At 60.2% G+C, this 20429-nt stretch overlaps 2 protein-coding genes across 6 annotated transcripts; both read right to left on the minus strand.

Moving 5' to 3' along the window:
- Positions 1-958: 958 nt before the first annotated feature.
- Positions 959-9482, minus strand: LOC309600946 (adenylate cyclase type 10-like). 5 transcript variants are annotated; one of them, XM_082333629.1, is made up of 12 exons: positions 9414-9482; positions 9164-9326; positions 8746-9029; positions 7989-8208; positions 7000-7125; positions 5903-6157; positions 4875-5213; positions 4586-4637; positions 3870-4092; positions 3363-3476; positions 3026-3204; positions 959-2363 (listed from the first exon to the last, which is right to left on the minus strand). In XM_082333629.1, exons 1-12 carry the CDS (start codon positions 9471-9473, stop codon positions 2180-2182), a joined length of 2199 nt encoding a protein of 732 aa, XP_082189755.1. In that variant the 5' UTR covers positions 9474-9482; the 3' UTR covers positions 959-2179. The 5 variants fall into 5 exon arrangements, 4 of the variants coding, with proteins under 4 accessions (XP_082189755.1, XP_082189757.1, XP_082189756.1 ...); XM_082333630.1 differs by having other exon boundaries at positions 2222-2449; XR_014230500.1 differs by having other exon boundaries at positions 2262-2363; positions 2883-3204.
- A 236-nt stretch (positions 9483-9718) lies between these two features.
- Positions 9719-19257, minus strand: LOC309600884 (adenylate cyclase type 10-like; the record flags this gene model as incomplete). Its single annotated transcript, XM_082333511.1, has 14 exons — positions 19027-19257; positions 17891-17929; positions 17117-17260; positions 16157-16362; positions 15626-15719; positions 15221-15309; positions 14458-14649; positions 14222-14343; positions 13649-13725; positions 13157-13346; positions 12142-12194; positions 10954-11107; positions 10056-10248; positions 9719-9757 (listed from the first exon to the last, which is right to left on the minus strand). Exons 1-14 carry the CDS (start codon positions 19043-19045, stop codon positions 9719-9721), a joined length of 1611 nt encoding a protein of 536 aa, XP_082189637.1. The 5' UTR covers positions 19046-19257.
- Between the last annotated feature and the right edge of the window lie 1172 nt (positions 19258-20429).

A 20429-nucleotide genomic window follows, 5' to 3' on the forward strand; every position in this document is an offset into this window, starting at 1 on the left:
CTTAATTAGAGTTTATTTATTCACATTTCCTCCCGGAGGACCCCCATGTCCTTCCAGCGATATAAAATACAACCAATGGAGATTTCTTTGGTATCTTTTTACTTTGCTGGGACCCTCCCATTTTATCGGTCCCAGTTCTCTCCTGTATTCCCACAGTATCTTAACAGTTAGTTCCACGGTCCACACTTTACCACTTAGAGGGTTACAGAGTTACTGTTTTACATCCTTACAACCTTTTTCTTTCGCTTCGTCCGTCTCCGGCCGTTTCCCTCGCGGGACAACGAAACCGCGGATCAGGACCCCGCACTCACTTCACAGCGATGCTGTGTCTCAAACACACGTACAGACAAATTTTCATACAATACATACATATAATATGTGCAATAGCCGGGTAAATGAATTATCGCTCCAGTTGATATCCCTTCAGCAGCTGCAAAGATTTAAAGAATTTTTGGTGAGAGGTCCGCTTACCCTTCTCCTGCTTCTTATACAGTCATTAGCAGGTCCATCCTGGCTCCCGATACCAGGATGCAGCGGTGACCTCAGATTTGCTCGATCTACCCCCAAGATCGCTAGCGGCCGCTCTAACGCTCAGCAAATCTCCTTGGCCACTCTATCGGCCAGCAAATTTCTTTGGCCGCTCTATCGGCCAGGGTACCCTCCTCCCCTACGGGGACTGTGCTGCACGCCAGACGTCTCTGTGCGGTTTACCAGCAGCCCCGGCCAAGCGTACGACTTACTGGCCCTTCTCGTTAAACATACCGTTTAATCCGCGGCTTCAGGAGGTTGTTGTCTGCTCCGCGGGGAGCGGCTGGCAGCGGAGGCTCCTCCGAGGAAGGTGCTCGGGGCGCGCCCAGGAGCGTCCGCTCCGCAGTCGAGACTCGCCTGCCTGGCTCGCCAAACGGACGTGCGGAAACAGACTCCCCAGCCCGTAAGGCTGTAAAGTAGGTATGTTTATTCCGCGCTGGGCAGCACGGGGGGTCATCCCGCCAAAGTCGTGTGCGCCCACGTGGTGGCTTGTCCCGGATTTATACGACAAAGTGTTACATGTACATAAGGTTTCCCAATACGCCTACACATATGCATGGCCTGTCCCCGCTTTGTATTAAAATTCGCCCCCAGAGGTCGTTTCCATAAACCCCTCCCAACTGCGCTTGCGCGGTGCCTCCTGGTGGGGGTCGCGGGGGGTCGTGGGGATGAAGGCTGATGACTCTTCCTCCTCACCGCTGGTAACCCCTTGTTCTTGCGCAGACTCAGTTGCTCCTTGACTCTTGTCCAAACTGCAGGGTCGGTTTCAGCTGGTTTTCAAGACAAGTTGCTGTTCTGATCAGGAACTGTCCTTCGCTGAGAGATTGCAAGACTTCAATCCTTTTGTACAATAGGTAAACTTTTGTAGTTACACTCTAAAGCCCCTTTGGTTAAGCCCCTTTTCACAGCGAGCAGCTGTGTGGGGCTTAGTTGCCGGCTGGCGTTAAACCACGACAGAAGCGCAGAAGACAACCTCCAGATGCAAACCTTTCTCCTGCCAAAGCCCTTGGTAGGCAGCTGGAGGGGACGAACCCAAGGAATTCTTCCGCCAGAAGGAGCGCGGCCAGCTGGAAGGGCAGAGGAGCAGACGTACGACCTGCCTGCGTGCTGTGTCCCCACATTCTTCCCCAGTCTCTGCGGCGCTGCTTATAGACCATAATTGCTTGCAGAGTTTTGGCACTGACACGGGGGCAACGCTAGGCACAAGGGTGTGTTGTTTCACGCCCCCCGATGAGCTCAGTCAAGGCAAAACCTTTGGAGATACCTGCCCAAAGTCCCCTGGGCGTCTGGGGCGTTTCCTGTCACCCTGGCCTTATTAAACAGGTTTCTCCTCCCCTTTAGCTGGGGAAAGGTGGGGAGCAGCAGTAGGCGGCTGACCGTACGTGGGTGGTGAGGAACAAGAGCAACAGAGAGGGCTAGGCTTTGAGAGGGTCTCTGGCTTTAATGTGACCTCCAATCAGCAGCGTCTTCAATCACGACTCTGCACCAGGGCCTGCGAGAGAGCTGTAGGCATCACAGCTGGAGCCACGGTAGCCCTCAACAGAAAGAAGACGACAGCGTGTCTTTTCGTGCCTCAGAAAGAAAGGCCCGACAAGAAAGGTCTTCCAAAAGGAGATGTTTAATGAGAGAACTTCATTTCCCCCCTTCTGTTCTAACGCTGTCTGTGGTGGGAGTCTGCCGCCTGATAGGCGTCCGCTGCCCTGTCCGTGTTGGCCTTCATGCGCGCTGCCAGGCGGGAGAACGTCCGTCCGCTGGAAGTGCCCTCCAGGCTGAAGAGGTGCTCCAGTAAGGAAAGGCAGCAGCTCTGCCGCAGCAGCCAGGCGAGCCTCTTCCTCCTGCCACACAAGAGAAACGGCTGGGCCCCGAGGCACCGGACACCTGGCCCGGAGGCAGGGCGGCCGATCAGCCAGGAGACACCTCCCTGGAAGAAAGGGAGTTGCTGGAGCGAGGGCTGCTGGAGCGGAAGGGGGCAAACAAAGAAGTGCTGCTGGGGGAAGCTGACCGCTCGAGGGGGCGTCTACAGCGCCGGGGGGGCACCAAGCAAAGCCGGGAACCGGCAGGAAAAGGGGCATCGCCCTCGGAGCTTCCTCACCCTCACACCTCCCCTCCACCTACTGCTCCTTCCCCATGTCCTGCTCCTGCCTCCAGACCCCCTGCCCCTCTTCAGCCTCTGCTCCCTGCTTACAGCTCTCTCTTCCCAGCCACCCCCAACCCCCTGCCGCAGCCAACACCTGCCGGCAGACGCATCCCCAGCTGCAAGCTGCTTTTTGCCCAAGGGCGTGCTTTGTTCCCATGACTGCGCAGGGAGGGAGGGAGGGAGTGTGGGGCTCTGCAGTTCCCTGTTCTACCCGCACATGGCTCCTTAATGCCTCCGTCCGGCGAAGGCCTATGCGTCCGGTTAGGCGCGGCCTCAGGTCCAGGCAGGTCTGGGCCCGGACGCCTGCGACCGGGCAGGACATGGCTCTTCCTCCCCTGAGCTCTCAGTTCTGCTTCTCACCGGGCCTCCTGCGGAAGGGAGGATGCTCTTCTGGCAGCAAAGGCGGCACACGGCAACTTTTCCACCTGAGACTTGACAAAGGCTCCAACGGAGGTCCGGGGGAACTGCCTTCTGAGCAGGCGCAAAGCCTCCCTGATCATTTTCTTTGCCAGCTTCGCGTGTCCCATACGACAGCAGACCTGCACGGGGAAAGGGAAGCATCCCGATGTGGACGAGTTGCCCAAGAGCCTGCAGGAATCCGCCAGTGGCGGGAGAGGCCGGGGATATCCCCTGCAACCGGGGAAGACATCCAGCCCTGTCCCCCAGGAGATCCCTCCAGACCTCCCCGTCTCTTTACCTCCCCTTTGAGACTGAAGAAGGTGGCCTCTTCAAAGCAGGCTGTCCCATTCCCATCCGCTTTCTTCTCTAGTGAGTTCCTCAGGACCTCCGCTTCATTCAGCTTCAGCAGGGCCTTGCGCAAGCACACAGAGAGCAGGTGAGCGTGGGCGCAGAGCCCGTGGCCAGCCTCGTCCTCCCCCGTTGCCTCTGGCATCTGTCTTAAGAGGGCCTGTTTCTGCCCCTGCTGATGCCCGCCCAGACGCAGTCCCGCTGGCTCAGAGCACAGGCACCAGGGATCCTTTTGCCCGCCTCCCTGCTAACGCCCCTGGTGCTAAGGGCACGGTGCCCTGTGTCTCTTACTGCACAAGAGGCAAACCAGAGGCAAAAGTCAGGGTCCGACCCCAGCGGTTCCCTTCCAAGGCCCTGCGAAGGCACGCCCTATTGCAACGGGGAAGTTGTCCTGCCCAGAGCCAGGCGCCTGAGAGGACTCCACGCGCAGCGGGTGCTGGCAAGCAGGGCAACTCACCATGTAGCTGTTGGAGACGTGCAGGTAGGCAGCCGCACACTCCAGAAGGTAGTAGAAGGCTCTGGCAGCGTCGCCCATTGCCATGTAGTGGCGAGCCAAAGGCACAAGCACCGATTCCACGATGGCTTTGCATTCACACGAGCGCGCGCCGCTGTGCTGCCCCTTGGTCTTGCTGGGCAGCTCAGCTGTCTGTTCGCTCTTTGCCAGAAACCACCCTGCCGCACTAGTCAGGGGCCAGTGCCCAGGGGAAGAAGAGAGCAAAGAAGACACGGCCGTCACTTGTACTGCTCTTTCTCCCCCCAGAGACGGCATCAAAAGCCCTTTGTTCAAAGCAGAGCACGAGGCCACGGGCAGGCGTGACTCCTACGGGTGCTTTGTAGGTAGGGAGAAAAAGACAAGCTGGGCTTTCTGTCACCTCCCACAGGCAAACCACCCGAGTCCCTGGGGTGGCTTTTGCCCTGCACATTTTGCAGCGCTGCTCTAGGAACTGGGAAGCAAGGGCTGCTCCAGTGGAGTGTGACGACCGCTCTGAGCCCACGGGCTGCCTCGAGCACTCCCTCCTCTCCATGGCCATCTCCTCCCAGCTCCCACCCCACAGAAAGCCTCTTCCCTAAGCTAGGCTCACAACCGGCAGCCAAATGCCAGCGCGTCCTTTGTCTCCTCTGGAGACCCTCAGCTCACTGGCTTCAAAAAGAATCAAAACCTTGTCCGCTCACCCAACATCCTCCTCCGGGAAAGCCTGCTGCTGCTGCAGAGCATCTGCAGCACCTGCAAAGAAAACGGGGGGCTAGAGACCTCCTCGCCTACCCTGGGCTAAGAGCTGCTCTCCCTTTCCCAGCAGGCTCGCAAGGAGCCTTGCAAGGGTCCCGACGCACTGAGGAAAGACTGTAGCGGTCGTCCTCACCGCCGGGGCTCATCCCTAGCAGATCTACTCCCACCCGATGCCCAGCACACACCCCTGGGCTCCTGGAGGGCCCGGGCTGCGGAGCATGGCGCGCAGCATACCCTCAGTGGCGCGGGTCCTGTCCCTCTTCAGCCGTTCTCCTGCCAGCACCAAGGCCTCCCAGCTGCGTGAGTCGCCCTGGTCAGCAGGGCCCTGACAGCTCCCTCCGTCCTGGGGGCTGGTGGCGGCGAAGCGGTGGAAGGCAACAAAGTCCCCTTGGCTGCAGCTCTTGCACTTGTGCGCGTGCTGCTCCAGGAAGGCGGCACACTTGCGGTGCAAGACGACCCGCTGTTTCTCGGGCCACAGCTCGTAGGCAGCCTCCCGCAGCAGCGGGACACAGAAGGCCAGGACGCCAGACTGCTGCTCCGCGGTCTTCTTGCTGGGAGAGGGCCTCTCCGCACCTGCAAGGCAAAGGGCCTTTGCATCAGCCAGGGCTGGGGCCACGGCTCAGGGCCGTCCCAGCCGGGGCACCAAAGTCGTGCCTTGGTGCGCATCCTTGGCAGCGAAGCAGCGCTGCTGCACACCGAGCCTTGCAGCGTGGGGCGAAAGGGCCCGGCTGGCCTTGCTGATGGTAGCACCGCCCTGGGACACAGCGCTCAGCTGCGCTCCAGGCGGGACCTGGGGACGTCGCCACCAGCCGAAGGAGGCCTCGGCTAGCGCTTTCTCCCCGCTCTTGGCAAGGCAGCCCCCGGCCTCCTGAGCTTCCCCTCCCTGCGCCACAGGGGAATCCAAGCTGAATAAGAGCCTGTCGAAGGCCTTGGGGCACTCTGGAGGGCATCTTTGATCCGGATGCGGCAGGCGGCTGGGAGAGGATGACAGGGATCCCTACGCCCTCCCGTGCCTGCGCTGCGAGCAGCGCTTGGAGGCAGGGGAGCAGGGGCACTTGGGACGGCTGGTGGGAACTTCCCTCCAGCGCAAAGCGAGCGTGCTTTGAGATTGACTTGGAAGATCTTTGAACAACCCGTCCCCAACAGCCATGCCTGCCTGAGCTCTGCCTACCCAGCAGCAAGGGGGACGCGCACCGTGCCCTGGGGAGCCCCGCCAGGACACAGCTGGGAGCTGCCTTGTCCGCCTTACTGCTACCACTTACTGCTCTCCGCCTCCGGGGAGGTGGCTGGCCCCGTGGGAGGATCCTGGACACCTCCTGGCACCTCTGGGTTTTTCAGCCACTTCAGGATGTTGTCGTGCACCAGCATGTCCAACAAGCAATTCATCTTGTGCCTGAAGCCCGTGGGCAGGATGTGCGACAGCAGCTGGGTGGTAAACACTGGCCCGATGACAGCTGCAAACTTCAGAAGCATCCGCTTCAGCGGCTTTATCTGGTCCAGCTGAGCCAGCACAATCTCTGTCAAAAAGAAGCAACGCGTCTCTCTCTTGCCTCTTCCCCATGCTGAGGCTGGAGTGGCTGGAACGGTTCCGCACATGACACGGGCTAGACTTTGGCCTCCTCTCCTCGGGACCGCGCCTGCTGGGCAATCGCAGCCCGGGGCAGGCGTCTTCAAAACGGCTCCGCTCCTGGTGGAATCGCAGGCCAGGGGAAAAGCGAGACGCTCAAACAAACACTCCCCCACCAAGGGTGAGGAGGGCAGGATCCAGCAGGCACCTGCATCCCGTGCCGTGCCCTACCAGATCTGGAGTAGGTTTTTGCCCAAGACTGCACGCAGGGAACAGAGAACTTTCCCCCCCTCAGAGGGGGACTCAGAGCTCCCCACAACGGATATCTTAAGTATTCCTTTCTTTCCGAGCCAACCCACAGCAAAAAAAAGGGATTTGGTTAGGATGAAGTGCCTTGAGTCCAGCGTTAGCTGGGGAGCTTCCCAACAGAACAGGGAGGTAGAAGCCACGTTCCAAGTTGAATCAGAGGCAAGGCAAAGACTTTTCCCAGCAAAGGCTTTGTTTCTCTGAGGAAAGGGAGTCATTTTAGTGTTGCACCAATAACCCTTTCCCTCCTGCCTGCTGCTGGAGAGCAGCCAGCAGGCTCACAGCTGGTCCGCAGCCAGGAGGGGAAAACGGCTGCCCGCAGCCCCAAGCCTGTTTCTGGTGGGACCGGAGCCACCTTCCCAGCAGAGCCCCCAGGCTGAGAGGGTGACTCTGCAGCACCCAGATGCCCAGCCTCCCTCTAGCTGATGCCCCGGGAAGGGGCCCCGGCACAGCCGCCAGCCGGCAAAGCGGCGCTCGGCCCCTCACCTTTCAAGGTGGCAGGCAGCACGGTGTTCTCCAGGTTCACGTCTGGTCTGACGACGCAGACCCTGCCCTCGTTCCCCGCGCCGGAGCTCGAGGCTGCTGCGAGGGCTGAAGCCTCGGCCGCAGAAGCTGGGTGGAGCAAGAGAGCACAAATAAGGCAATTTGCAAAGTGACTTGCAGCTTGCAAACCTTTCAAAACGCACCCGAGATGGGACAGGTCCCACCTTGCGTGGTCCAGTGCGGGCGCATGGACCTGCCTGCGCTGAACGTGGCCATTAAGCAGAGCAAAACAGTTCCCAGTGCGAGCGCCTCTTTGCGTAGCCCTCCCAAAGGCGTTCTGCCTTCAGACCCGCTTTCCCAAAGAGTCCTTCGGTCACAGCTTCCAGACTTCCCGGGGGGCGACGGAGCGCCCCGGGACAGAAAGCAGCAGCATTGCTGCCTTTGACAGCGCTACCTCCACGCCCAGGGAAATTGCTGGTGATAATGCAAAAGGTAGCGTCCGTCCTGGCTCTTCCCCAGGCCACGGCGCTCCGGCTGGCACTGCTCTCTCGGTGGCGTTACCGCTGCTTTCTTCCATGACCAGCACCCTTGTGGGGATTTATGGCTTTGGATTCAAGTTTCCCGGGCCTGTCCCTCACCTCAAGCTGGGATTTGTTCTCAAGTGAGCTGGCGTTTGGCCAAGGTTACTTGCGTGCCCATTAGAATGCTTAAGACATACCAGGAACACATGCGCTCTGGAACCATTTCCCCTGTGTTTTAGCCCCCCAGCCCCCACCCCAAGAATTCAGGCCCCTCCGAGCCACCACAACTCGCTAGTCCCCGCTTTGGCTGTCCCAACAGCAAGGCTTGCAGGAGCCCACGCCTCCGCCACACCAAGTTCTGCACTGCTGCAAGAGCCGACTCTGCCAACATCCACGGGGGAACAACGGGGCAAGACCGTGCTGCGGACAACGCGCCACAGCAACTCGCTAGTCAGCAGCAAAGATGCTTACTGATCAGGCTCTCCCAGTTGTCCTCTGCTTTTACACCCCGCCTCCGGGTGCGGAACAAGAGCATGTCGTTGCAACGAAGCCAGCGCAGCAGCTCCTCGCAGTAATAGGGGATCCCCGAGCTTCTTTGGATCAGGAACCTGGACAGGAGTAGATCCGGCAGCGAGCAGCACAAGGAAAGTAAGGCGCAACACAGTTCAGGTGGGCGGCGAGGCACTCGAGCCTAACAGGGCAGCCAGCATCTTCGTCACAGCTACACCTCACTTTTGAAAGGGACGGTTCTCCCACTGGCTTGGGCTTTTTGGCCCCCGTGAACCTCCAGCCTTCGCTGAAGTCCACGGGAGAAGCATTGCGCACGATGCCCAAAGCACAGAGCAGCGAGCCCTGCCTTTCCTCTCCTCAGGAGCCTAGCTCCTCCCTGGCAGCAGGCCGGACCTCTGGCCCGGCGAATCTCCCCCACAGCCTGGCCACCCAGACCAAGGCCTTTTCACAGCCCGGCCACGCTTGGGTTCGAGACTCTTCCTCCCTTCCTCCCTCCCTGTGCAAGAGCGAAGGGCTGACAGCTCCCACGCGCTGTGAATAGGGGATTGCCCGCTCTCAGCTCACACCTGCCAGGGCGAGGCGTAACAAGCAGCCCACGGCCGCTGCTCGCTAGAGCCAGCCATGCTTCTAGCGGCCCGGCGCTCCCTCTCCTGGGGGGTTGATTCCCTCCCATGGTCTGCATAGGTTCAAGCCCTCTGGAAGAGCTCCTCGAACTTACCTCGCTAGATCCCTGGCGATGCTGACCACTCCAAGGGCCTGGCAGACCTTCTGCACCACAGCGGAAGGTTTCAGCTCGTCCAGATGAAGATAGGCGATTTCCTGGGATGTTGCGTTGCCTGCTGCGGCTTTGCAAAAGCTCTCCATTCTCACGCAGCCTGGAGCTAAGCTCATGACCATGAAGTGGGAGACATTTTGGAGCGCACGTGACATGAGAGACCAGGAGGCAGGGTCGATGAAATGGGCGTTGTCGATGACAAATATGCCAAATTCTCCTCCAATGACCTGAAAAAAGCAGGTTGTTCTGAGGGGAAGCCGGTGGATTCTCACGGGTCTTCCAGGGGAGGAGATTTAGCCTCTGTCTCTTGAGAGGATGCTCGGAGGTCTCTCCCCAACCACTTCCCTGCTCAGAAGCTTACCGACTCTTAATTTCTTTGAGACTTGAAGGTCACACCTAGCATCACTTGCCCTGCACAAGGAGGGAGCTTGGGCAAGGGAACGCAGAAGACATCGTTCCTCCTTTCCAGGGCCACTTTCCAGGAAGAAAATTATTGGGTGTGTTTTTCCCGGCGGCTCACACTGCTGTGGTACAGAGCCCAGAGGCAGCAGGGCTGTTGTCCTTCTCTGACCCAGGAGGAAGGAAGGAAGGAAGGAAGGCGAAACGCTCACCTTCTCAAGCACCTTCACCCACGTCGAGCACAGTTCTGCTTTTCTTTGCATTTCACACATCTCGCGAACCTTGTCTGAAACGGGAAACTGGCCAGAAAAGCAGCAGAGTCAGGGAGCAACATCACGCCGGGGCTAGGCACACCTACCCGCCAAGCAAGGGCGCCGAGCAAACCGCCACTGCTGGCCTCGGCACCTTAACTCTCCCCAACAGAGGTGCAAGGAGCCCCACTGGGGCCTTCACCTAGAGCCTAAAGCAGAGGCCCTCTGCTGAGGGTGTCTGGCAGAGCTGGGGCTTGGGGGTGGCCTCAAGAGCTGCTTCTCTGGCTGCGGGAATCTTGGGCTGGCTGGAGCAGACCACTCGCACACCGGTGACCTCAGCACGAGGTCAGCAACAGCCTCTCTCCAATGCCACTTCCAGGGTGCTGAACAAGGCAGCGGGCACTGCCGCATGCAGCGCGGGACATGAACTCGGCACAGAAAGCGAGCCCCCCGGGCCCGGCAACGGGAAACGTGTGCTATGACCCCTGCGACTCCCACCCCCGAGCTAAGGCACTCCTCCCAGCAGCGTGCCCACACGACGTCAGACCCAGAAAAGCTGAGGAGAAGGCCTTCTCCAGAGCCAGAGAGGCCTCTCGCTCTCACCTGGACAAGGAAACTGTCGTTGAGGAGGCAATAGCTGCTCTCTTCGATTGCCCCTCGGAGCTCTGTCCGCAGCACGCGCTGCTTGTCGCTGCAGTTTTCACAGTCCTGGAGGCCCAGGGCCCTGGCCACCAGCGTAGAGACGGCAGAGAAGGACTGCCTGACGTTGACCTCTAGCAGCTCCATGGCAACCACCCTGCCGTGCAAAAGCAAAAGGGACTGAGATCCCCAACAGCCCAAGCCTTCTGGACAAAACGGGTGGAGATGTCCTTGGCGGGGGCTCTTCTGCCACCCATCCCAAGGTGCTTCCCAGAGAAGGCCAAGCTTCTCACTCCTCGTACGAGAAAGGGCACAGAGGGGCGCTTGCTGCCAAGGCACTGGGAGAGTCGGGTCGAGAGCCCGTGTCTCCGCAGCGCCGGCCCAGCTCTCGCTACGTCCCCGCTGCAGAGGAACTGACGGGGCTAAGAGGCAAGGATGGAGCGAGTGGTGAGTTTGCCTTTGGGCTCCAGACCTCAGCAGTCTGCCTGCCAGACCGCAGGAAGGCTTTTCTGCCCCAGCGCTCCTCCTGGGAAACAGGCAGAGGCAAGCAGGGCTTCTGAGACAGGCCACTGTGCTGTCTGTTGGGTCTGGAGTCAGATGAAAAGCCCTGAGCTTGGGCTCTTTCCTTCCAGCTGTGCCCAGCCCAGAGGTGAGGAGGAAAGGCCATGGCTCAAGAAGCCACCGCCAGCTCCCCGAAGAGCTGGCAGAGCACACGGGAGCTCCTAGGGAGTGTCTCCAGGAGGCTTTTTGGGGAGGCTGCAGTCCAAGGGCCAGGCGCACCGGCAGAGGAGCGGGAGCGTTCCATGGCTGTCAGGGGACGGGCAGGGGCAGTGTCCCAAAGCTACACATTCAAAACCCGTACGTGTGGCCAGCAGCCTGGCCTAAATAGGCCAGTTCAGTAAGTAAGTGGCTCTTCCCGGAGCCCATCGTGCCCTCAAATGCCAGGATGTGCCTTTGTCCTAAATCCTCATAGGCTTTCAAGCAGCTGACAAAGAGGTCAATCTCCTTCTCCCGACCTGTGAAGACAAACAAGAAAACGAGCTGCTGGGGCGTGCCGACAAGCAAAGAGTCGCCCCTCGTGCTGGCACCCTCCACCGCAGCTTCCCTCCCCGCCACCACAGCCGCCAGCCTGCCTACACCCAGGCCTCCTTCCCGCCCGCTCATCCCAGCTTTTGTACCTCTGCCTTCCTGGGAGCGGCAGCGGGACCCCCTGCCCGCCTGCCCCACGGCACACCTCCCGTGCCCTCTTCCCCGCCTGCCCCCCTCCCAAAGGCCCAGAGATTCAGCCGGCCCCGTGCAACTCCCCACAGTGATCCAGCACCAGACTGGAAGGGATGCTTTGAGTCGCTGCAGGCAGCTGCGTCCCAAACGGACTCAAAGCATCTCCTCACCGCACCATGAGCCACAGAGCACTTCCCAGTAGCTAAGGCAGCGTCTTCAGGCCTGGACTGGTTTGGGCTGGGCTAGAGTTAATTTTCTTTGGTAATAGCTCGTGTGGTGCTATGTTTTGGACGGCTGACCAAACATCGGTGGGGCTAACACAACGATGTTTTAGTTATTGCAGAAGAGCGCTTGCGCAGCGTCAAGGCCTTTTCCGTTTCTCACGCCGCCCCGCCAGCGCGCAGGCTGGGGGTGCGCAAGAAGCTGGGAGGGGGCACAGCCGCGACCGCTGACCCCGACTGCCCAAAGGCCTATTCCACACCATAGGACGCTGTGCTCAGCAAGAAAAGCTGCGGGAAAGAAGGAGGAGGGGGGACGTTCGGAGTTACGGCGTTTGTCTTCCCGAGGCACCGTTACGCGTGATGCTTTCCTGGAAATGGCTGGACACCTGCCTGCCGACGGGAAGCAGGGAACGAACGCCTGAGTCTGCCTTGCGCGCATGCGCAGCTTTTGCTTTACCTACGAAGCTGTCTGTATCTCAGCCCACCAGCGTTAGGGCCGCTGCAGGCAACACCATCCCTGGCAAAAGCTTCTCCCTTCCCAGCGTGGCACTAAAAGTTACCAAGGGGAAGAACCCGGGGTTCAGAAGAGCAAGGCGTTCTCTACCTACCCAGCAAGGGGACGTACTCTGACCTCTCCTTGGTAAGACCCATGCCAAACATGCTAGAAGCAGGGCAAAAGAAAACACAAGTCAATTAGCTGGCAGTCAATTAGTCAAGCAGCCTGGCCTGGAGGGGCAGGGCGTGCTCCTCGGGTACCTGCTTTTCTTTCGAGCAGCGTGTTATTCTCTGCACGCTCCCCCAGCCAAAGTTCAGGCTGCACGCTAGGACAGCTTCAAGCATACCGAAGCCCAACGGCCATGGCGGGACGGGAGAACGTATCGAGAGCCCATCACCAGAGGCCAAACCCAGAGAAACCGGAGACACGCGAAAGAAGCCAGGCCGTGTTGTTGGCTAGCAGACAGCTCTACCTCATTGGCCAACAAAAACAAGTGTCTTGGAAAGAAGGACTTGTGTCCCTGAATGGGTGGGGATGCCAAGCACCCGGCACCTTTGGCTCAAGTCTTCCTGTAGCTTCCAAGAGATGGCAATGTTAACGTTCAAACCGTCATCCAAAGAGGTGGTCAAATCCTGGCTCAGAGGAAGAGCCGGAGACTTCAGCAGGAAGACAGGAGGAAGAGTGGCCCGTTAAGTCCCCGTGTCCCCATGGGAAACTGGACTGGTTGGCCTGTGCCGGAGGTGAGGCACAGGCCATGGACACGGACATGGACAACATGGACTGGCCTAAAACTTCCCGCTCAGAAGCAGCCGGGACAAAAGCCTCCTTGGGCACGTGGTGGAGCAAGCACAGTCAAAAGCCATTTGTACAGAGCCTGCGAGGCCAGGTTGCGTCTACCGAGACAGACGAACCTTCTCCATCCCTGTGGCTTCGCTCCCGCCCTCTCAGCAGCAGGAGACAGCAGGGGAGAGAGGCAAAAAGCCTCCCACGCCAGGGCTTCCGACCGTCTCAGCCAGAGGGAGGGGAGAGCAGCTTGGTCTCTCTCTCTGCAGGACTCCTCTTTGCAGGCCAAGGCTGCGCCTTTGGTGCCACCGTCCCCTCAGGCAGCCCTCTCAGAGGACCCTCACCTCTCCTTGGTGATCCCCACGTATTGATAGAGAGTGCCAGCATGGCTAACGCCTTTCATCTCTCTCTCCGGCAGCTCCTTGAAGCAGCAAGGGGGCAGCCGAGAGGCGGCGTAGGTCACTGCATCACAGGACACCAGCCCAGGGTAGTGCACCATCATCCGGGCTGCCAAATTCACCTTCTGGCCAATGGCTGGAGACAGAGAGAGGGAGAGCACGTGTTGCTGGACCTGTGCCACCAGCCCTGCGGTGCCCTTCCAGGCCAAGGGCTGCCTCGCCTCCGGCACAGGCCAACCCCGCAACGGGGTCAGCAGAACCCAGGGGAACAACCGGCCACGGAGCCCCTTCTCCCGCCCCGCGCCAGGACCGGCGCTGCCTAGGCCCTTCCTGGCCGGCTGCTGGGCAAGCCCTCTCCCAGCGCGCCTTCCTCTTCCAGACTGCTGTGCTTAAGCAGGCCCACGCCAGCCTCCCGCGCCTCTGACACACGCCTCGTACCTGTGTATTCATGCCTCTGAGGGTGGCCAGTGACTCCGCAGAACACCGTCCCGCTGGTCACCGCAACAGACACCGCCCTGGCACACCGGGAAACAGGGCGGCTTCAGCAGCGCCCCAGGCGCGGTCCGGCCCACCCAGCTTCATCCCTTCCCGCACCTCCCCTCGGCGCTAGCCTGGGCCGCCTGCTGTCCTGCCCTGCCGGCACGGGTCTTGGGGCCATGGAGAGCTCGGGGGCGCAACATACCCATGTTGCAAGGGACAAGGGACGGGGTAGAGCGCACGCAGGAAGTTTTGGACACTGCCCCCGAGGCCACGTTCCCTGAGCTGCGACCTGCAGCAGGCCGCAGCCCTCTCGTGAGCAAAGAGGGAGGGAAGGTGGCGCCCACGATGTCACCACCTGCGGCGACAGAAACTTGACCTCAGGTGGCTGGGCCCTGCCACCTCTCAGGGCACTGCCTCCTGCCTGCCAGGGACAAGGCAGGGCAAGCTAGAAGGCACATCTCTTTCTGGTAAAGGCCCCTTGCACTGTCCCAGGCAGCGTGCACACCCCCGCCCCGCCACACGCTGACTCACTGTATCTCCACGCGCATCGTGGAGCACAAGGCGAAGATCTGAAGAGCGCTCTGCAAGGCGTGAAGGCTCTCACAGGGCAGCTTTACTCCAGGGAGTCCAAACAGACAGAGGAACGTGCAGCCCTGCCAAGGACAGATGCAGCACGCCTTGCTACAATGCCCAAGAGGGAGTCGCTCCCTCTTGCTCGCTGCCCACCCTCTCGGGGCGCGGGGAGGCGATCGCTCCCCCACGCTCACTTTATCAAACAGGAGGACTTTGTTCACTTCAGCCTTGTGAGGACTGAGGATTTCTAGCGTCATCCTGCTGACGTTGTGGAGGATGGTGCACAGATCCACTGCGTTGATATCTGCAGCCAGCTGCAGGTGGACGAAGAGGCTGGTGACTGGCCGTAGCTCAGAGAAGAGGTCCAGCGGCACTCTGTCATCAAGCTGTAAGACAAGAGCACGACAGCTTCGCCATCCTGCTCTCCCGAGGGCTTGCTGCCCACACCAGATACCGAGGAAGAGGAAGAGCAGGCGTACTGGCAAGAGCAGGTACTACCGGAGGAAGGGATAATCCTCCTCCCGGTGCAAATGGCGGGCAGGCTGCCCAGCCTGCGGCAGGCAGATACCGAACCATAACACAAATGACAAAGGAGAGAAAGGCGCTCCAGTGACACCCCATCTTGGGACAGGCATGGACATGAGGGAAGACCCTCAGGGATGCTCTAGGCGCTTCAGGAGAATCTCCCTTTTAGCCCACCGCCACGTCCGCAGCACATCCAGAACCACACCCATGGAAAAGACGGAGCGACGCAAGACCGCCACCCGTCTCTCTCCGAGGACAACGCGCGCAACGGTGCGGCACCGGTGCCCCTCGGCTCCGATTCCCTGCCGTGTCGTCTCAGGGTGCGTTTTCTTTTGTTGGTCTGTTCTCGTGAGAACTCCATCTCTGCCACGCACCCCTTCTTCTGCCCTCCAAAAATGCAGCAGCCCCCCCGCAGCGGTGGCCTGGCCGTACCTTCCTGAGAGCAGCTTCTGGGATGTACTTCATAATCACCTCCTCCGCATCAGGATCAGTGGGCAAGAGAAGAGCAGGACTCGGGGCACCTGAGGAGAGAAAACGCAGGTGATCGCTGGGAGGATGGGACTACGAGGTGTTGGAAAGCAGGGGCCGGCACTGGAAATGGGGCAGAAAGAGTCTTGTGCGTTTGCTCGTGTTGCCACCTCCAGACGCTCCGGGCGGAGCTGTCCCCTGGAAGGAGGCGGCGGCAGCAGCGATGCCCCAGCTCACGCACAGGAGGACCAAAAGCACGAGTGCTGCCCGAAAGGGGGAAGAGGGTGGCGGTGCTTCCTCTCTGGCCCCCGAAGCGGCCAGGCCCCCCCTTCCTCGGCAATCGCAGAACAAGGGGAAGGTTGCACTCACTTTCCTCTTCCGAGGGGCGACTCATTTGGCGGTGTACAAGCTTGCGTAAAGCGTCTTGGCATTCTGACTGAGACATCTGATCCATGCCTGTAACCTGAAGACACACAGAATGAAAGCACTGCCACTGGCCTCCCCGGCAGTCCCAGGGGACAGAGCCTGCCCTCCACCGTCACTGCCCAGGAAAGGGGAGAACAAGCCCACCCGGCGCGATGGGACTGCAGCGCTTCCTCAGAAGCACCGGAGCTGGGCAGGCATCCTCCAAGCATCCCCAGCTGTCAACAACAGCTCCGTGACCCACAGAGGACACTGCTGGTGGGCCCAAAACCCATCCAGTGCCTCCCGACCCCTCACACCAAGCAAGCCCGGCCCACAGTTACCCCCGAGAGGGAAGGACAAGAGCTTCAGCCGCCTGCCCACTTTCACAGCTACAGCTGTGAGCCACATTCAGCTCCTCAGCCTTCTGACACCTCCCTCCTTGGTGGCCAGGTCCGGCTCCTCAGAACGGCTCTAGAGGCCGTCCCATCCACCTACCTTCACAGCTCTTTTGCCTTCAAGACGCTGGGTCCTGAGCCGGCGCTGCACACAGAGCTCCCAGGCGGTGGCTGAGAGGACAACTTCACCTGCATTCGCAAGCTCCTCGGCCTCACGAACTTCAGCCAGGGCCTGGCCATAGATACAGAAGTACTGCCGCCTCCCGTCTCCGGCAATCAGGAGGCTCATGGGCCCTGCGGAGATGCCTGGTGAGAGAGAGAGAGGGAGAAGCACAACTGACACAGGGAACGTTTGGAGCTCTACAGTCCCCAGCATCTCAGCTGTTCAGAAGCTCATCTGAAGCCCAAGCGGGGAGACGGGCGTTGTGGAGGGGGAGGGCTTCCTACTCGGGGGGTACCGACACAGGTCCCTGAAACGGGGGTCTAGAAACGGACAAAGTCGACGTTGACAACGTGTCGCTGAGACGCGAGAGTGCCAGGCGTCTCACCCAGCTGCCCGTCCCAGACGCCCAGCAAACCAGCGGGCTTGAGCACCGCCTGCTCTGTTTACATGCAGGCAGGTCGGAGCTGTCTGCTGGAGACAACACAGCGGCCTGCAAAAGCCCTTCTCACAGCTGTAAGCAAAGCGGGGCCCTTTTGCTCTTTGTCAAAGGCAGGGGAGAATCCAGCAGGGGAAAGGATGCAAAGCTGCCCCAGCTGGAAAAAGGAAAGGCTAACTGCCTCCCCCAGACATCTGCGCTGAAGCAGCCATTCAAAGACCCCAATACTTGATCTGAGCCCCGCTCTGCCTTTAAGCTTCCTCTGCACCTGCAAAGGCACGCAAACCCAGCAGTCCTGGTCTCCCATCCCTGCTCCGACTACAGCTGGCCCCTTGAACGCTGGCAGGAGATGCTTTCCTTTGGCGCTAGCCCCAGCAGGGATCCCCGCGTTCCCTGCCGGTGCGAAGCACCCTGTGGCACGGCAGAGTGCCACGCATCTGCGCCTGGCACAGCACCCGTACCTATCTTCAGCTGGATCTTCAGACCCACGGGCGTGTCGCGACTCCCGTACTTCTTCTGGATCTGCTGGCTACATTGCAGCACCAGGCTGATGGTCTTAGCCAGCTCCTGGAGCGATGTTCTCCACAGCACCAGCACAGCATCCCCTGGGGAAAGCGAGGGGAAGGCAAAGGCTCTGCCGAGACCTGACTCTCCCCGACCTACGCTCAGTGGCAGGGACGGCAGAAACCGCACAACGTGCGGAGGAAGATGGGCTCGTGGGAGGGCAGCGTCCTGGAGGACCACGCCCTGGGCGCCGGGCCACCTCTCCTCTCCCGGGCCAGCCACAGCAGCAGCCAGCCAGCGGCGGTGCCAGCCCCTGCCCCGAGCGCTCCTCTGCAGCTGCGGCACGCCAGGGACTCCTCCTCCCCTCGCGGCCTGGCAGCCCCAGCTCTGCATCACCAGGGCCTCCCTGCCCCTCACTGCCACCCCAACACGCGCCTTGGGCTGCGCTTTCTAGGGGGTCTCCTCCTCTCAGTGCTTCCTTGCCCCCAGGGCCCTGCAGGCGGGGGCAGAGGGAGGGGAGCCACAGCCCTTGCAAAGCCAAACCGCAGGCAGGCCCGGGGCAAAGGGAAGCCTGGGGAAAGGGCGCTGCAGCGGGGGGGGTGTGCGTGGCCAGAAAGCTGGCTCAAGGTGCTGCACAGAGCCTCTTGAGAAGGAGAGCAGAGCAAACGGCCGCCACATCAGTTAAATGCTGCAGATCAGTACGCGTGGGCATCATCGTCCCGAGTACGTACCGGCAAACTTCAAGATGTCTCCTCCAAAACTCAGCATCTCTGTGGACAGAGGGAGGAAAAGGAAGAGTCGTGCGGCCACCTTCTTCCAGAAGCCACAGAGCAAGCCCCTCTGCCTGGAGAGGAGCACCTGGGCGAGGGTGCACCGTGGGGCACAGCTCAGGAAAGCACCACTCCGGCCCGTCTCCCAGGCTCACAGTGGCCCCAGCCCTGGCACCCACACAGCAGGCAGGGAGGCAGGGCCTCGAGATGCCACCAAGTCTCGGAAAGGTGGAGGCTGGAAGGGACCTCTGGGGTCTGTCTGGTCCAACCACGCTGCTCAAGCAGGGCTGCGCGGTGCCAGCTGCCCAGGACGGTGGCTAGATGGCTTTTGAATAGCTCTGAGGAGGGCGACTCCACAATCTCCCTGGGCAACCTGGGCCAGTGCTCAGTCACCCCCACAGTCAAAAAGTGCTTTCTGACGTACGGAGGGACCCTCCTGTGTTGCAGAGCGTGCCCACGGTGTGGCCTCTGCTGCTGACACTGCGCACCACTGGAAAGAGCCTGGCTCTGTCCTCCTTGCACCCTTCCTTCAGCCTTTAGACACATTCCTAAGATCCCCCTGAGCCTTCTCTCCTCTAGGCTAAGCGGTCCCAGCTCTCTGAGCCTTTCCTCGTAGCAGAGATGCTCCAGACCCTTCCTCACCTTTGAGGACTCCCTTGCTTTGCTCTACAAGTGCTGCTGAAGGGGTGGCCACGATGTGCTCACGGTCAGCTCGGAAGGGTCACGATGTCCCCTGTGCTGAGGGGCTCGTGAGGGTCACACACAAACACACACACACATCAGCGCCAGCATCCTCGGGTCGCTTGCGCACTGGCACTTGCCGGATGCCCTCAGCCTGCTGGGGGCCCTAATGCATCACGGAGCCGGGTGTTCACGCCAGAGGCACAGAGGTGGCTGCTGAGAAAGCGGGGAGCAGAAAGGACCTGCGCTGGTCCTGACTCGCCAGGAGACCCTGGCTGCTCTGGCTGTTCCTCTGGGCCACAGAAAGCCCCAGCCCTTCCTCGGAGGCAGGACCAGGCTGCCCAGCATGTCGGCCTCCACCCTCCACGAGCAGCCTCACGGCCCAATGCCAGAGAGTCCGACAGCACGGCCCTTACCCTTCAAAATGTCACACATGTAGTAATTGAGGGTTTGCGCCAGCTCATCAGTGCCTCTCTCTGTGCTGCTCCGCTGGAGGAATTTCTCTGTCAAAGCAGTGAAACCTGTAAAAGGGACACCCAGCAATCACGAAGTGCCCGTGTGGGCCTAAGGACCTGGCAGCCAGTTCCACGCTGTTCTCCAGGATGAACAACTCCAGCTCTTTCAGCCTTTCCTCATAGCAGAGGTCTTCCAGCCCTCTCATCACTTTTGTGGCCTCCTCTGGACCCTCTCCAGCACCTCCAGGTCCTTCCTGTGCTGAAGAAAAGAGCTACCATCCAGAGCTACCTTTCCGTGCCACCGCACAGTTCCACTACTGATGGTGTGCAGGCTCATCCATAAGGAAAATAATACAACCCACCAGCCTAGGAGTCAGACAGGTATGGAGGGAGGGCAAAAGGAAGGAGGAGGCAAGTACGTCAAGGGTGCAGAGAGGATGACGCGTGCTTGTCCAACTTAAAGCCAGCACCTACAGGGAGACCGCTGCCATGGCCTCCATAGAAGGACACAGTCCATTCCACTTCCCACCCACCACCAAGCTCTCTTGTGGTCGCACGATACACTTTTAAGTCCCTTTTAAGTTCTGTGTCTAATAGAAAACACCTGGCTAAGCCTGGGTGCCACCAGAAACACCCCAGCCTTCACTCTAGATTGTCAGCACATCAACATTCAGGGATGAGCACTAGCCACGTCCGTCGCCTTTGGGCATTCCCAAAAGCCAAGCCTGCTGGTGAAGCCCTTCCTCACAGCAGTCGTTCCCCATGGCGGACATCACCCCTCCAAGGAACAGAGGGGAAGAGACAGAGGCACACCCGCCAGAGGGACCCCAGTCCTGCTCGACGCCGGTGTGAAGCAACGGAAGCTTTCGGAGCAGGAGGCGAGGCACAGCTGTAAGCTCGGCCTGCCTGGCGTTCCTGGGGTGGCCATGGCAATTCTGTGCTACGGAGGGTGCCAGAAGCAAAGCTGCATCTGCAGAGCTCCTGCAGGTGACTGGAAGCTCCCGGAATGAAGCCCCTGCCATCCTGCAGGTCCCAAACGGAGCTGCAATTAATAGGTAAAGCCAAAGTGAGCTACAGCGGATGTGCAGAAACAGACTCCCCAGCCCGTAAGGCTGTAAAGTAGGTATGTTTATTCAGCGCTGGGCAGCACGGGGGGATCATCCCGCCAAAGTCGTGTGCGCCCACGTGGTGGCTTGTCCCGGATTTATACGACAAAGTGTTACATGTACATAAGGTTTCCCAATACGCCTACGCATATGCATTGCCTGTCCCCGCTTTGTATTAAAATTCGCCCCCAGAGGTCGTTTCCATAAACCCCTCCCAACTGCGCTTGCGCGGTGCCTCCTGGTGGGGGTCGCGGGGGG

Source organism: Platalea leucorodia, assembly GCF_965183815.1.
Source record: "Platalea leucorodia genome assembly, chromosome: 26".
NCBI classification, from domain to species: Eukaryota; Metazoa; Chordata; class Aves; order Pelecaniformes; family Threskiornithidae; genus Platalea; species Platalea leucorodia.